General features: G+C 30.2%; 3 protein-coding genes across 3 annotated transcripts; 1 reads left to right on the top strand and 2 right to left on the bottom strand.

Annotated features, from left to right (window-relative positions):
• The first annotated feature begins 4,957 nt into the window (after positions 1-4,957).
• LOC130721970 (UDP-glucose:glycoprotein glucosyltransferase-like) lies at positions 4,958-8,935 on the top strand. The gene is made up of 6 exons (XM_057572559.1): positions 4,958-5,110; positions 5,274-5,414; positions 5,566-5,609; positions 6,541-6,858; positions 7,883-8,021; positions 8,143-8,935. Exons 4-6 carry the CDS (start codon positions 6,683-6,685, stop codon positions 8,311-8,313), a joined length of 486 nt encoding a protein of 161 aa, XP_057428542.1. The 5' UTR covers positions 4,958-5,110; positions 5,274-5,414; positions 5,566-5,609; positions 6,541-6,682; the 3' UTR covers positions 8,314-8,935.
• A 2,045-nt stretch (positions 8,936-10,980) lies between these two features.
• Positions 10,981-12,368, bottom strand: LOC130725822 (NAC domain-containing protein 83-like). Its single transcript, XM_057577011.1, has 3 exons — positions 12,176-12,368; positions 11,397-11,656; positions 10,981-11,085 (listed from the first exon to the last, which is right to left on the bottom strand). Exons 1-3 carry the CDS (start codon positions 12,366-12,368, stop codon positions 10,981-10,983), a joined length of 558 nt encoding a protein of 185 aa, XP_057432994.1.
• Positions 12,369-14,715: 2,347 nt separating this feature from the next.
• Positions 14,716-16,029, bottom strand: LOC130725821 (NAC domain-containing protein 83-like). Its single transcript, XM_057577010.1, has 3 exons — positions 15,837-16,029; positions 15,252-15,511; positions 14,716-14,907 (listed from the first exon to the last, which is right to left on the bottom strand). The coding sequence occupies exons 1-3, from the start codon at positions 16,027-16,029 to the stop codon at positions 14,716-14,718; spliced, it is 645 nt and encodes a 214-aa protein (XP_057432993.1).
• Between the last annotated feature and the right edge of the window lie 948 nt (positions 16,030-16,977).

Genomic DNA, 16,977 nt, shown 5'->3' with positions numbered 1-16,977 from the left:
ATATCCATTTAAACTTAGATAGAAAGAAAGGACAGATAAATAAGTGATATAATTAATTATATAAAGAAGAGAAAGATAAAGAAATAAGTGAAAGATATAATAGAGGATACAAAAGATAAAAGTAATAGAAATAAGGTGAAAAAGAAAATGAGTATAAATAATTAGTTGATGAATTAAGTCATAACATATTTATAACTCATGATGATGATAAAGAGCTACGTGCGTGGCACTGCTTAAAGAAAAAACAATGGTAATGAAGAGAAGCTACCAGAAGCTTGCTACGTGTCCTCCCAAATTGAGAAGAATCTGTTTCTTAATCATTACTTAATAAATAAAAATCTTTGATCTAACCAATGGGAGAAGGAAATGTGGCCATGGTAAATGATTACACTGGTTAGAAACTTGGCTATAAATAGGAGGGGATATGCTTCACATGGACTCAGGGAGAAGTGGAAGAACAAGAGTTTAGTGGAAAGAGAGATAGTTAAGTGTGAGGAAGTGGGGAGAAACAAGTGAGGGAGAGAAAGAGTGAAAGAATGAAGAGAGACAAAGTGCTATGTGTGAGGAAAAATGTAGAGAAAGAAAGAAAAAGAGGAGATGGAGCCGTAGGAAGGAAGGAAGACATGAGGGAAAATATAAATTAGTAAGGTGATAACTATATCTACTCCCTTTTAATTAAATCTACTTTGTATTTTTATAAGTAATAGCTAGTTTATTATGTCTACTCAACTTTAATTTTATGATTATATATACTATCTTTTATCTATCTCAACTTTACTAAACTTTACTTAATTATGTCTACTTTATTTAGAACTATGATCTTTTGATCTGTCTATTCCCTTTTAATTTTAAGTTTATGTTTTATATTAAGAACATTAACTTTTATTAATATAATTTGTTATTATATTCATATGTCTTGAAATGGTCGGCTCTGCCGCCTCTCTCTAGTTACTTAAGAAGTTCAGCTTATTCCTATTTAGCTGTTTTTATCTTAAATGAAAATGTTCATAGGCGAATTTTATGCCGTTTTAGTTTCGTTTAGTATTTTTAAACTTTGTACACTCACAATTTAACTTATATGATACTACTTAAGAGATCATGTAACATTGCGGGGCAAACCTGGGGACCTCAAGATGACCAGTATAGGCAAATCCCGAATGTTATTAAGAACAACATTGCAGGGCAAACCTGGATACTCAAAGGTCGGTTCCAGTTGAAAGGCAAATCCTGGGTGTTAAGACATAAGTATGAAATGTTTTATTAAAACACTTTAAATGAAATGATCCTCCGGCAGTTGAGGTGATCTAGTTGCATAGTTCCTGGAACACAGGTTCCTAGGCAGGGGGACGCCCTTGCATTCGGATAGAGCTCTAAGCCGCAGTTGGGAATATGCAAAAGTGGTCGAAGGGCCAAGAAAAGCAAGTGATAACAATGAATTAAAGAATGATCTTTAATTTGAAAGATATTTAATTATGTTATTTTCATTGGCGAAACTAGTAGTTATTTTGAAATGTTTACCATTGATATAACCACTTAATTTATCTTTAAATATGTATGTTTTCCTTGTTTTTGGAGTGGAATTGTTATCACTGAGAATTGTAAAATTCTACAATTCTCATTCCTTTACTTTCATGTTTTTTTTTTTCCAGAGAAAGAAAGCAACTCGCTTGAGACATCCCAGATAGTAGGTGGGAGTATGTGTCATGTACGCAGGATTACAAGTAGTTAGTTAGAGACACGTCAGGTAGTCGGATCATGGTCACTATATAGGTCACCACGTGTATAAGGAGTCTTTAAAATTATTTTCATGACTCTTATAATGTACTTTTTGAATGAATTATTTAAAAAATAAACTATTTGACCACTCGATTTTTAGTACGTAAGTATTTTAATACAAATATAATTATTTCTTTTTACACGTTATTTTAAATAAATGTTACTCTATAGTGTATAAAATTAGGGGTGTTACAGAGAGAGAGAGAGAGAGAGAGAGAGAGAGAGGAGAGAGAGAGAGAGAGAGAGAGAGAGAAGAGAGAGACGAGAGGAGAGAGAGAGAGAGAGAGAGAGAGAGGAGAGAGAGAGAGAGAGAGAGAGAGAGAGAGAGAGAGAGAGAGAGAGAGAGAGAGAGAGAGAGAGAGAGAGAGGAGAGAGAGAGAGAGAGAGAGAGAGAGAGAGAGAGAGAGAGAGGAGAGAGAGAGAGAGAGAGAGAGAGAGAGAGAGAGAGAGAGAGAGTTGAATGATGCATTATTTCCAAACATATTTATTTTAAATTTAAATGAATTAATATATTTATTTTAATTTGAAAATAAATTGATTCTATAATAAATGTAAATAAAGTTTACTTTCCAATTAATATTAATTTGTTTAATTGTATCTTTATTTTTCTTTCTTCCGTTGTATCCATTCCAAACTCGAATATTAATTTAATTTTCATTATATGTATTTCTATATTTTCAAATTAATTTCTATATTTTTAAATTAATTACTTTCCAAATTAAATTTATCAATAATGTTAATTATAGTTTTCCAAATAAAATTATTTTGAGCTTAGGCCCACCTTATTCAGCAAAACAATTATTATTTTTCTAAAACAATTTAATTCCTTTAAATTTAAATGAAATAATATATTTATTTTCATTTGAAAATAAACTTATTCTATAATAAATGTAAATAAAGGTAAATTTCTAAATAATATTAATTTTTTTAATTGTATCCATTATTTTTTTTCTTTCTTCCGAAAACAACGACAAGTGTATCCATTCCAAACTCGAATATTAATTTAATTTTCATTATATGTATTTCTATATTTTCACATTAATTACTTTCCAAATTAAATTTATCAATAATGTTAATTATAGTTTTCCAAATAAAATTATTTTTAGCTTAGGCCCACCTTATTTACCAAAACAATTATTATTTTTCTAAAACAATTTAATTCCTTTAAATTTAAATGAATCAATATATTTATTTTCATTTGAAAATAAACTTATTCTTTAATAAATGTATATAAAGGTAAATTTCTAAATAATATTAATTTTTTTAATTGTATCCATTATTTTGTTTTCTTTCTTCCGAAAACGACAAGTGTATCCATTCTAAACTCGAATATTAATTTAATTTTCATTATATGTATTTCTATATTTTCAAATTAATCACTTTCCAATTTAAATTTATCAATTATTTTAATTCTAAATTTTCAAAATTAAATTATTTTGAGCTTAGGCCCACCCTATTCACAAAAAAATTTATTATTTGTCTAAAATAATTTAATTACTTTAAATTTAAATGAAGTAATATATTTATTTTCATTTGAAAATAAATTGATTCTATAACAGATGTAAATAAAGTTAACTTTCCTAATCATATTAAATTTTTTTAATTGTATCTATTATTTTTTTTCTTTCTTCCGAAAACGATAATTGTATCCATTCTAAACTCGAATATTAATTTAATTTCATTATATATATTTCAATGTTTTCAAATTAATTAATTTCCAAAGTAAATTTATCATTTATGTTAATTTTAATTTTCCAAATTAAATTATTTTGAGCTTAGGCCCACCCTATTCACCAAAAACTTATTATTTTTCTATAATAATTTAATTACTCTAAATTTAAATGAATTAATATATTTATTTCATTTGAAAATAACTTGATTCTATAATTTTTTTGGTATTTACCTTGATTCTATAATAAATGTAAATAAAGTTAACTTTCCAAATAATATAATTTTTTTTAATTGTATCTATTCTTTTTTTCTAGAGAACAAAAAGAGCTTTATTCATTTTTTCTTTCTTCCGAAAAAAGATAATTTTATCCATTCTAAACTCGAATATTAATTTAAATTTATGTATGATAGTAATTTATAATTTTACAATTTTACTTATTGCCAAATATATGTAACTTAAATTGGAAATAACTTGAGTTTTTCTAGAAATATAAATAAATTTGAATTTCAGAATAATATTATATTTAAGATTATTTCCATATAAGTAATGATATTGAGTTAAAAAAAATTAATTAAGAATCAACATTCTTTTAGTTTGAAAAAAAAAACATTCTTTTGAGATATTATATAATTTATGAAATTATAAACAATTAATAGAATTGTTAGTTTTTTTCAAGTGTATTTAACTGTTAAAATTAATATTTGAACTTTGTATGAGCATAGGAATAATTTATTCAATAATATAAATTATTATTAAATAAAAGGAAATTTTATTAATGTTATCAATGAGTGACTAATAATTTTATTTTGACCGAATTAGTCACTAATACATACTCAATTGATCTTTAAATTTACATTCAAAAATGTTGTGGCTAACTCCACCTATTTCCACGAGTAGTTTCATTTGCATGAGTGATGATCGAATCTCAAGCCTCGTTGTTTAAAGGCAAAGTGAGCTACCCACCACGCTACTCGTGGTTGCAATTGATTGCGTTTTAAACTATTTGTTTTGGTTTATAGTTTTTTTTCTTTTATGATTTATATTATTATTTTTAGAAAAAAAACATTGATGTTCCTTGTCATTTGTTTGAATCTTATGAGTTCCAATCTATAATACTATCAGTCGGTAATCAAAGGAAAACGATTCCATTAGTGCGATGGAAACTTGTTATCCAAACCCCATTGCTCCAACCAAAACCCGCATCGGTTGCCGCATGGCCGTGTAGAGAAGTTTTGGGGTCTAAGGCGAAAATGTTGAATTGATGAAAAAAAATTCTTTTTTTAGAGAAGAAACAACGAGTGAAGAGCAAACTTATATAATACTATATTATATATATAAGTGATTAAAAACCTAAATGTTATGAGTGACACAATTTAATATTTTTAGTTTTTGAAATGTATAAACAACAACTATTTAATTTATTTATTAATTTTTCGGAAAAATGTAAATTTGGCAATATAAAATAATACTACTAATAACTACCAAAGTTGCACATCCCACGTTGATCTGATTCCGCGCATGGCCCAAGAGTATGGTTTTGAATATGAACTAATCACATACAAATGGCCTACTTGGTTGCATAAGCAGAAAGAAAAGCAGCGAATAATTTGGGCGTATAAAATTTTATTCCTGGATGCCATCTTCCCCCTTTCCCTGGAGAAGGTATCTTGTTTTTCTTCTTCAGCATCCAACTCCATGTTTTCCTTTTGTTCTCTGCATTCTAAATTTCAGTGTCACCGCTCATGCATCTCATGTGACATTAACAAGGAATCAAAAGAAAGATCCTCTGCAAACTTGTTTTTATTTAAGTCTATTGTTTTTGCAGGTCATTTTTGTAGATGCTGATCAGGTTGTTAGGGCTGACATGGGAGAACTATATGACATGGATTTAAAAGGAAAACCTCTGGCATATACTCCATTTTGTGACAACAATAAGGAGATGGATGGATACCGGTTTTGGAGACAAGTAAATGCCCCTGTTGAACTTAACTTTATATCATTTATTGTTTTATTTTGTTGTACATACATGTTTTCTTGGGTTGTCATCATACTGATGCGATTATTTGTAGTTTCAGCATTGAATGCTAATTTCTGTCCATGTTACTCTTATGCCATAGGGTTTCTGGAAGGATCATTTGCGGGGAAAACCATATCATATTAGGTTAATAACTGGTTTCCTGTGTTGCACGGGTACGGGTACGGTACCCGGTACGGGTACGGTATTGGGTACGCGGTACGCGATTTTTGAAAAAATAGGGGTACGAGTACGTTAGATATATATATATTTTTTTATACATAATATTTATATTTAAATAACAAAGAACAAGGGAATCCAATTTATCCAATCAAGCTTTAAAAACTTGCACAAAATTCAACTCCCACAACAGAACAAGGAAGCCATGGATACTTCCTCTTGCTCTCGCTGCTTCTGTTGGAGCACTTGCTCTTCAACCCCATTTCCACCCTTCCCTTTGTGACGCCCCTGATGCCAATAACAGGTGACTTTTCAATTTTCATCCTTACACCACCCCATCAGTCACAGAAAAATGCTTGTATGCAAGACCCACCAAAAAATTGACAAGCTTCAACCACTATGCAAGCATTACACATAATCAAAATTGACCAGGGCATCAACCATTCAACCAAATTCAACAAAGCAGAGGAAGAACAAATGAAAGGAAAAAAGCAACACGCTGGAGAGGAGAAAAAGCAACACCCTGGAAAAAAGCACCTGCGGTAGTGGCCGGCGGTGGAGAGGCCGGCGCACGCTGGAGAGGACGGTGGTGGCCGGCGGCGCTGGTTTCCTATCTCTTCTTCGTGAACCCTTGAGAATGAGAAGCCGTCTGTTTCCTTTCTCCCCTGTTTTCACGCGATTTGTTCTGTGTTTTTTTTTTTAATGGCCAAAACGACGTCGTTTTGAGCCAAAACCCCCCTTTTTTTTTTGCAACGGGTACGTACTCGCGTATTCCCGTACCGGGTACGCGGCCCAAAAGGGCGTACCCATGCATCAGAGCTGGTTTCTTGATCCTCTTGCCAAAAAAGGGTTGGAGTATATAAAATGTCATTTATCTAATTTATTTTTTTCCTTGCAGTGCTTTGTATGTTGTTGATCTGACGTATTTCATAATTCATATACATACAAAGACTTCAACCTTCCTCTAAAGAAAAAAACTAGATAAATGGCAAGGCCATAAAAGATCAACAATAGCCTTTTACACTTGTCATGCCTGGTCCATGATACTTGAGCTAACAGCATCTTCTGTGCTGGAGTCCACATCTGTTTCAAATGCTGACAGTTCATCAAGAATTGCAAATTCTGAAACTTCCGAGAGACTGCAGCTGGAGATAATCTCAGAGTTTTCTATGAAACCCTTAGCAAGGATCCAAATAGTCTATCCAACTTGGATCAGGTAAGAGGTTAAGTCAATAGATTTTTTACTATCATTTATTTTGTAGTGAAAGAATCACTTAAAAAGATTCATTTTTCACAAAAGCTGATTTTACTTTCACTGAGACAGTACCAGAAGTACTCCAAAAGATGCTAAAAGCAAAACTGGGCAGTATTATCCTGTTATATCACGTAGCTCCCCTATGAAACACGCCTTGAATTTATGACATCTAACACTCCACCCTCATGTGTCAATCCAACCATACATACACCAAAAGTCCCTAACACATTAGAAGTGTAAACACGCAACTAGATCAGAACACCTGTTTAAGAAAGAATAAATGAATCACTTAAAAAGATTTAGAGCTTGTTTGTATTACCGGTAGCACTACCCAAACATAAGTTTTACCACCGACTATCATCTTTCTTTGAGAAGACTTGAATTTGACCGCCTGGTGGCGGCAAACTACACTTTTCACGTCGGCAAACTGGTTTCCAAAATCCAAACATACTCTAAGTTGTTAAAGAAGATTGGATGGTTCCTATAAGTCCAATATGCCTGAACATATGGAATGAAATCCAAATACACAGTAGATGGCTGCTTTATATTGAAGCAAAATATTGCTTTGAAGTGAACCTTTATAATTAAGTAGAAATATAATATAAAATCACTTTGTGTCTCCGCTCACTAATTTAAACTTTTGGGATAATTAATTCCTTATCAGAGCCTCTATGATTATCGGGTTTGCAGTCCCGTATTATTCTAACAAAAAGTTGAATTTTAGCAAAAGATATGAGACCTTGTGCATTGTCCATGCTTCAAGCCCAATGAGCTTTTGCATTAGGGGGTGTGTTATATAAAATCATTTGTGTCTTCACCTAATAGCTTTAACTTTTGAGATCGTTGGGTTATGATTAAGATATGATTCCATGCTATGTGAAAAAACTATCTTTTTCAGTTACTTCCAATGTAGCTTCCGTTATACTTTTTGCAACTTATTTGAGGGACCTTTTTGGATTGCTGAAGTTTGCTCTCAATGGTTCAGGATCTTCCTAATTATGCTCAGCATAATGTGCCCATTTTTTCGGCTATGGTGTGAGTCATGGTGTGGTAATGCTACAAAATCCAAGGCAAAAACAATTGATCTCTGCAACAATCCCATGACAAAAGAACCCAAACTTCAGGTGAATATTTGCTGTTTCAAGTGTTTTGTGATCGTGGAAACTCCACCACATCACTTGCTGATGTTTTAGCAGCCCCAATTGTCTCTGCAAAAATTTAATTTATCTCCACTTTGGTCTTCAGGGTGCTAGACGAATAGTATCTGAGTGGCCAGACCTTGATTCGGAGGCAAGTAGATTCACTGCACGAATCTTGGGTGATGATCAAGAACCAACACAAACACCTGACCAGTCTAAGGATTTGACAAGTGAAGATTCATTGAAAGAAGACTTGGTATCCAAGGCCGAGTTGTGAACACAACAGACAGAAGTGTTCTGAAAGGATCTGTGATCTTTGATGCAGTTGGCAGTGGCACCACATTAGCATCATGGTACATTTATTACCAAGGAGGGCCTGGCTGATATCTTGGCATGCCGCCAAACACAATAACAACAGTTAAACGCATTGAAGATTTGCCTTCTCTGTTGCCATTTCCAGGTTCAAAAAGAATATTTTGGTTAGAGTGAAAAGTTAGTATATTCTGATATTGACTGACGCCCATTTCAGACTGGTATCCATGCCATTTAATCTCATGAATCTGATACCTTGGCCAACCTACGCCCATTTTTGTTCTTTTCAAGAATAACCGAATACAATAGGGAGGAATACTGGAGTTTAGCAATGCCAAATATATATATGAGTGATAGTGTAATTTGATTTCATATTAAGCTGAAAAAAGAGTTGATCTAAACATGCTATAAGGAGGAAAGACTCCTTTGTTTGATTTGTTTTCCTCCCCATCTAACCTCATTGTTTAACTCCTTTACAAATCAAAGCATGTCCTTTTTATCAAAAAAATTGAGAACCAAATGTCGGTTAGATCATTTTAGAGAAAATATTACAAATAAAGTGAAATTATGATTATATCAACATCTCAAAATGTTTTGCATTTGCCAAAATTGTTTTTGGGATGGTGAATGTATGACAATGTTTCAAAATATTTATGATTACAGCTCGAATAGAATCTTGCATGAAATTATGTGTTTGAGATAGCTTCTCTTTTCATTTGAAACATATCTGTGAGACGGTTGATTGAATTTCTATACTACCACTATAAAACTACATTGCTAGTTCTCATGATAATCAATGGCCTAACCATAAAACATTAATTCTGTATAAACATGACTGCTCGTGAGGCACCTTCAAGCAAAATGAGTAGTGCATTGGTAGATAGTTGACAATCAATTATTTCTAAATTTTTAGAATGATTTATCTCTAATTTAAATTTCTGAATTAAACTAATATCTAAATTTCCAAATTGACTCAATCCTTACAAGTTTAAAATTAAAAAATAGAAATAAACTGAGCTTTGTAAATTATTTTGAAAATGATTTCAGTTTAGTTAGAAATTTAAATAATATTAATTTTAATGTATATATCTAAGACTAAAAGTATTTACTCAAAACTGTAAATTATTTATTTTAAATATCTTCTAAATACCAAAATATTTTATTTATAAATGAATATATTAATTTCTTAATATCCAAATTAACTTACTTCAAAAAAATTTAACTTAGGTTGGCAAAATAAATTTATAAAATAATCTGGTTAGATTATTTAAAAGTTGAAATTGTTGAATACTCATGGCAAAGTTTTTTTTGACAGATACTCATGGCAAAGTTAATTTGACTCTAACCAAAATATTATTTTTTAAAATAATCTAACTATTTCCAGCTCATGAATATTTAAAAAAACTGTAAAATTTATTATAATTTAAATATATAAAGAACGTTATTAAAAATAAACTTATGATTTATTAATATTTTCATGCTTGGCAAACTAGGTTCATGAACATTGCCTTGCTCAGGGAAATTGTTTGGCAACTGGTGTGTGACAAAGAAAAGCTTTGGGTAAAAGTTTTAATTTCTAAATATCATCTTAACGACCATTTCCCCTTTATTAAAGGAGAAAAAAAGACCTTATATGTGCTGTACAACTATCTCTTCAACATCTTCATAAGGGTTATATGTTTCGGTTAGGTAATAGGGCTTCTTCATTTTGGTTTCAAGAGTGATCGTTGCTTGGTATGCTTAGTAATCATATTAATTATGTACACATAAATGATTCAAACTTGAGGTCAAAGGTCTTCTCAATAGTGTAGTTCCTAAGATTTGAACTCTTGACCTATGGAATCAAACAACCACTTTTTACCTCCATGATCGACATCCGTTGAGTAAAAGTGGTTTTATTTAGGCATTAGTTTGGTTTTGTTTTCCTTGTAATAAAAATAATAGTGATTTTTTAATACCAAAAAATACTTTTAAGGCCAATTTTTATAGATAATTAATATATTATCATTATCTAATTATTTACAAATAATAATTACTCTTTACTAATTTCATTAAGTAATTTTGTTGACTATTTAATAGAGGTGTGTGAACAAAGCCAAAGGGTAAATTGTCCATTGGAAGTCTTTTCCATGATATGTTGTGCTCTGATAGCAGGGGGATTTTGAGTTAGTTGTGTGTTTCATAATTTCTGGTTGTTCTTTTGCATCTGAGGCTTCATTCAATTCATTAAAAAAATGAATTAGATGTTTGGTTAATTTTTTCTTACAGAAGGACTTTTAGTTAGTTAAATTAAATGCATCACAGCATATTATTACAAAAAGTAGAAATGCCTTTGAAATGTATATCATAGTATTGTATGATATTTGAACGAGAACAACATATTGTAGGCATGTATGATAATAGCTCTCTCATACCCTCTCCGATTGATTTAGAGAGTTTCAAAACTTACTATTATGTGTCATGACATTTATTACATTAAACAATTATTTATTTATCAATTACGAGAGATGTCACCAATAAAGAGGATATGGAAAAAAATTGTTTAGGGAGATTCATTGTCCCCACTTTAAGGTATGGTATTATTGGGAGAAAGTATGAGAAACAACCACTCTCAACATTGGCATGAGTGACTTCATCCCTCCACATCATTGTAGCTATCCTGATTATACTTATTTGAATTCGTGACCTTCTTTAGATCCTTATTCTGAAAAATGCGGTACACGGCCCACTTTGTCACCTGCATTTGGAGAAAGAAAGTTTAGACATCAAATAATGATGAATAAGACAAAATTAAATAAATTTGATAATGTACCTATTCCTACCTACAACCCAACCATTCTCATAACAATTCAAAAGACATTAATATAAATCTCTACTCAATTTTGTGATAATGAAGATGGGTAGTCTTATAATCCGGATTAGACCTAACTCTACCTGAAAAGCTAGCTTAGGAGTGAGAAGTGATCTATCATTTATATGATCTTATTTTATCTTATCTCTAGTACATTTTCTACCTTAACAGTTAGTAAGTTGTTGTTCATTCTTTACCTTAGATGGGTTAGCTATTGATGCAAGGCGGAACTCATGCATCATCCATTCAGTTCTTCTAGCACAGGATCCTTGCACTTCCCAGAAATGCAGGGTGTTCTTCTTCCCAACCACCTCATTGTTTTGATGTATATGAACATTTTTCCCCTTCTTCGTAGCTCTCCACTCACCACTCCCAGCAACTCTTATGTCAAGGCTTTCAAGGTCACGACCACCTATGTTGTGGAAGAAGCACTTGCGTTGATTGAAAATCTTTCCATCTGCAAATACAAATAATTAAATTCAAATACACCATATTGGTTTAATTCCCTCTTTAAATAAATCAAACAACACAAACATTCATGGACATGGAAAATTCGTTTTTTTTGTTGTTGTTGTGATAGGATACGATGCTCTTTCTCTAGGTTAGCACAAGGGCCATAAAAGATTAAGAGTGTGTTTGGTTCTATTCTAGTAGGTTGAAATCAATTCTTGATGAAAATATTGATGTTTGAGTCATTTAAAGAATTGATTTATAATAAAATATCACTTTTCGTATAAGCTAGAGAGAATAGCTTATGCATTGAGTATAGTCTGATGTGAGATTTTACAATTGAATTCTACAATATTACCAAACAAAAAACACTTTTCGTAAATGTGTCCAAACATATATTACTCCCCTTTCAATTTACTATAATAAATTTTATCAAAATGAATTGTGATAAATGTTGATCCAAACACACAATAAATGACTTATGGAATAGTGAAAAAGAGAGATTAAAACAATTTGTTTCACCAACCTCCTCCTGGAAGACCCCAAGGCTCAATCTGAAACACATCAAAATCTGGAATAATTTCAAAAGGAAGAGGCTGACCAAAGACTCTTCTCTTCAAGTAAAAATCCACAAGAACTTCATCAGTGGGATCAAACTTATACCCGGGTAGCAATCTAACAATTCCATCATCGTCCTCATAAGTCATGAGGTCCTCCATCTCAAAATGAACAATGTTTGAACTCTTAAGTGTGAATTATTGTTGAAAACTCATGTGGATATCAATTTATAGCTAGTGTCATCACCAATGTCTGCATTCCATTTAAAAAAATTTAATATCCTGATTTGAATAATATTATTATAAAAAGCTATACTTTTGTGAATAATATATATAATTCACGAAGAACAATAATAAAATAAATATCTGCATTCCATACTAAAAACTATTTTAATTTTATGTTTATTATAGAACAAACGCCTTTCGGATATATAGAAAGAAAATTAATTAAATTTATATTTTATTTAAAATAATAGGAATTATTTACTAATATTTAGAGTATACCGGTTTTTTAATATATGATATATACGTTTAAAATAATGTATTATATACCTTTTATTGCAAGCTAATATCTGGTTACAATATATAATTTACAAGTTTTAATTAATATTAAATGCTCATTATAAATAATATAACCTAATGTCCTGATTTAGATTAATATATTATGACAAATTTATTAGTATATAATATATATTATTTGCAATTAAAAAATTAACACTACAAGTTTTCATTCCATAGTATAAAATATCTTAATATTTACATTGATTTTTATATTAATTTTCTGTATCAATGTTAGTCAATAAAAAATGAAATTCCATAACGTAGTTATTTTCTATATTGAATTTATTACTTAATACTAAGCACATTTTTTTTTTGAAATGAAGCACATTTATATTTAGATTCATGTTTATGCATTTCACTTTTCAAAAAAAAAATGTTTATGCATTTCACTAAATATTCACATTTTATTTATTATCAAATATAGTTTAAAAAAATATTATCATATATATACTTGCATAAATAATCTATGGTAAGGAGAAAAATGAAAAGATGACAAAAATTTAAGAGAAAAATCTTCGTTTCGAAAGGTACTTTTAAGAAGTTAAATTAGTCCTACCAAAAAAGGATTAAGTTAGTGAATTAATTATCAAATAATAAGAAATGATAATACAAGTTAAAATAATACAATTTAATATATATTAAGAAACTGAATGAAAACCATTAGTTATCACATAACTTGTAAATAATCTACGTTTTAAGAATTTAAATTAGTGAATGAATTATTAAATAATAAGAATAAAATAATACAAATTAAGAATAAAATTAAAGATTAAGAAACTAAAAAAAAAACCATTGACTATCACACCGCCTGTCTATTTATATCGTTTAATAATATATAACTTAGTACCCATTTTATTAAAAAAGATATAGTAACCGGGCTTGAATAATATATTATAACCTATATATGCATGTGTAAATAATATATATGTTCACAAAGGGACGTATTACATGAGAATTTTTTTTATATGTGAAAATGAGAATGATTTTAAATCATTTGATTGAAATAAATGGCTGAGATAAAACACCTGATTAATCAAGTCGCGTGCTTCCTCTCACTCTTTCTCCTCACGAAGTTTGTGCTACAGGGTATTGTAGGATTCATCTGCATTTTGAGTCGGGGAAAGGGTCATTGTTTTAGTGTTGGATTTTCCTGGTTTGGGGACATTTCCTTTCCTTTTTGTATGTATCTTTTTTTCATTTTTCTTGTTATCTTTTTTTTTTCTTTGTATTTGGTTGAAGTACTTCTTGTACTTCCAATTTAAAAACTTCTTTGGCTTATAAAAAAAACTTGTGAGACTCATTATCCCCTCAATCATTCCCCCACTACGAAATCTTTTCGCCGTTCTCCACCACCAAGCAATCCCACCTCAAACTAGAATTGTCTATGGGTTGATCGATGTTTGTATATACAAAGAATTATTGCATTTCTTTCACTTTTATTGGATTTTGTGATTTCTAATAGCAGTACAAGATCAGTTGGAGTCAATTGTGGCTATGTTATATAGCGTATAGAGGGGTTGTGCGTGGTGGTTTATATGATAAAGATAAAAATGATTTCAGGTCATTTGCATTGTAATTGATATTTAATTTGAAGTGTTTGAGAATAAGATGTTATAAACATGTATTTTAGGTGTAGTAGCTCTCTCAAACCCTTTTTGCTTTAAACAATGACGAAGGCAAACTTTTGAAGAAGGTGATACTAAGCCTAAAGAGACTGGTATTGTACATGTATAATTTTGATATTGGTAAAGAAAAGTATAATTTTTTGTAAAGAAATGTATAATTTTTTGATATTTGTAAAGAAAAGTATATTGGCTTTAGAGGGTTGTGATTCCAATTTTAATTTTAAAACTCATTATTATGTATCATATCATGTTACATTAAAAAGTTACTTATTGGTCAATTATAAAAGAAGACACTGAAAAAGAGCGCATGAATAAGTTTTTGTTCAAGAAGATTTGCTGCCCTCAATTAAGGAATGGGCCATTTGGGAAGGTTCTGAGAAACTGCTACTCTCAACGTTGAAACCAATGTCTTCGGTACTTCCTGCATTGGAGCTTTCCTCATTACACCCTCTTGCATCCTTCACCTTCTTTTTATTCTTATTCTTAAAGACGCGGTAAACAGCCCAATTTGTCATCTGCATTTTGAGTAACAAAGTTTAGTGACCAATGATGAATACGACAAAAGGAACCAACTTGGATAATGATATATCTTACCTACCAACCAATCATTCTCATGATATTTTAAAATGCATTACTCTAAATTTATGCTCAATTTTGGTGTAAATTAAAATGGTCAGTTTAAGAACTTGAGTTACGTCTAATTTTACTCCAAAAGATATTTTATAAGTGAGGATTTCTCTACCCTCATAAAAACTTATTTGGCTTAATGTGAAACTATAACGGTTAGCAAGTCATTGTAGGGTGTAATTTTTAACTTTTTGATGTACAAAAAAAAGTAATTTATTATTTTATTATGTACCTTAGATGGGTTAGTAATTGATGCAAGACGAAATTCATGCATCACCCATTCGGTCCTTCTAGCATAGGCTCCTTGCACTTCCCAAAAATTCAAGGTATTCCTCTTCCCAATCACTTGATTGTTTCGAGGGATAGGAACATATTTGTCTTTTTCCATAACTCTCCACTGGCCACTCCCTGCACTTCTCATGTCAATGTTTTCAAAATCACGACCCATAATATTGTAGAAGAAGCACTTGCGCTCATTGAAAATATTTCCATCTGCAAACACAAATTAAATCCAAAACACCACACCATCTTTGTTCAATTTTCAATTGAAATTAAACAACACATAAAACATTCATGGAACTTGGAATTTTTTTTTGGTATGACACAATGCCCATTCTCTGGGTTAGAATAGGAGCCGTAAAAGATTAAAGGGATCATAGAATAGTCATTAAGATGGTTCCATTTCCAATTTATTAGAACCTACCTGAATTTCGATCAATAAAAAATACTATTTAAAAGAGAGGGTTAATGACGCTTCTCGACTCATGTAATAGTGAAAAGGAGATATTTCATTTATAAAAAAAATTGTTTCACCGACCTCCTCCTGGAAGGCCCCAAGGCTCAGTTTGAAACACATTAAAATCTGGAATGATGTGAAAAGGAAGAGGTTGAGCAAACACCCTCCTCTTCAGGTAAAAGTCCACAAGAACCTCATCAGTTGGATCAAACTTGTACCCAGGTAGCAACCTAACACTCCCATCATCGTCAACATAAGTCATGAGGTCCTCCATCTCAAAGGATCGATGTCACACCAAGTGAATAAGGGACTAGTTTGAACTCTTATGGTGAGTTTTGAAATTCATGTGAATTGAACGTCAATTTATAACTCGAAATGCAATGTCATCCATTTTGGTGAGAGCGAGAAGAGAGAGAGAGAGAGAGGTTATTTTAATAAATAAATAAATGTAAATTTATAAATAATATTCATTTTGAATTTCTAAACATATATTTTTTTACAAATTCTAATTTTAGTTTTACTAAATTAGTTCTTTCTGTATTTCCAAATTAATTTCTTTCCAACTTAAATCTCCAAATTATTTTAATTTCTGATTTTCAAAATTAGCTTATTTCCAAATATATGTTAATTACTCAAAGTAGAAATAAACTAATCTTAGGATAGAATATAAATATCCAATAATTATTTCTATATATATATATATATATAGAAATAATCATAAAATTAAGGTTACTAGGAAATTTAAAAAAATTATATTTCTAAATATACTCCAATAATTAAGTATTTCCTAATAATATTTAATTGGAAAAATAATTCTGAACATGTATATTCCAAATTAAAATTAAAATTTAATTTTATGACCAATATAGTTTGTTTATAACTCGAATCAATTATTTTTAAATTTCCAAATTTTAAAGTGAGTATAATGCAAAAAATAAAATAGTTAAGATGTTAATTTCACTTTAAAAATAATTGATCACAAAAAAAATTACGTTTGTTAAAAACTTTAATTCATAAATTTTATAATGAACTTATTTCTAAAAATATTTTATATAAAATATAAACAAATTAAAAAGTAAATAAATATAAGTTTACAAATCATATTATATTTTTTTTTTTGAAAACGAAAGGTATATTATTAAAAAGAGCCTAAGCCAAAATGAGCTATAGGCAAGAACCAAGTACAAACTGAATCTGATAAGACTAAAGCATGAAAATACAT

This window comes from Lotus japonicus, chromosome 6, assembly GCF_012489685.1.
Source record: "Lotus japonicus ecotype B-129 chromosome 6, LjGifu_v1.2".
Classification (NCBI taxonomy): domain Eukaryota; kingdom Viridiplantae; phylum Streptophyta; class Magnoliopsida; order Fabales; family Fabaceae; genus Lotus; species Lotus japonicus.
Note: the sequence above shows the minus strand (reverse complement) of the source record. Positions and strands in the feature narration are given on the sequence as shown.

Excerpts from the sequence above, each read along its gene's own strand:
- LOC130725822 (XM_057577011.1), bottom strand. The coding sequence starts at position 12,368 with ATGGAGGACCTCATGACTTATGAGGACGATGATGGAATTGTTAGATTG. Across the intron at positions 11,657-12,175 it reads TTGGGGTCTTCCAGGAGGAG|ATGGAAAGATTTTCAATCAA; the intron begins GTTGGTGAAACA and ends TTGTATTTGCAG. Across the intron at positions 11,086-11,396 it reads CAATAGCTAACCCATCTAAG|GTGACAAAGTGGGCCGTGTA; the intron begins GTAAAGAATGAA and ends CTCCAAATGCAG.
- LOC130721970 (XM_057572559.1), top strand. The coding sequence starts at position 6,683 with ATGATACTTGAGCTAACAGCATCTTCTGTGCTGGAGTCCACATCTGTT. Across the intron at positions 6,859-7,882 it reads GTCTATCCAACTTGGATCAG|GATCTTCCTAATTATGCTCA; the intron begins GTAAGAGGTTAA and ends TCAATGGTTCAG. Across the intron at positions 8,022-8,142 it reads CAAAAGAACCCAAACTTCAG|GGTGCTAGACGAATAGTATC; the intron begins GTGAATATTTGC and ends TTTGGTCTTCAG.
- LOC130725821 (XM_057577010.1), bottom strand. The coding sequence starts at position 16,029 with ATGGAGGACCTCATGACTTATGTTGACGATGATGGGAGTGTTAGGTTG. Across the intron at positions 15,512-15,836 it reads TTGGGGCCTTCCAGGAGGAG|ATGGAAATATTTTCAATGAG; the intron begins GTCGGTGAAACA and ends TTGTGTTTGCAG. Across the intron at positions 14,908-15,251 it reads CAATTACTAACCCATCTAAG|ATGACAAATTGGGCTGTTTA; the intron begins GTACATAATAAA and ends CTCAAAATGCAG.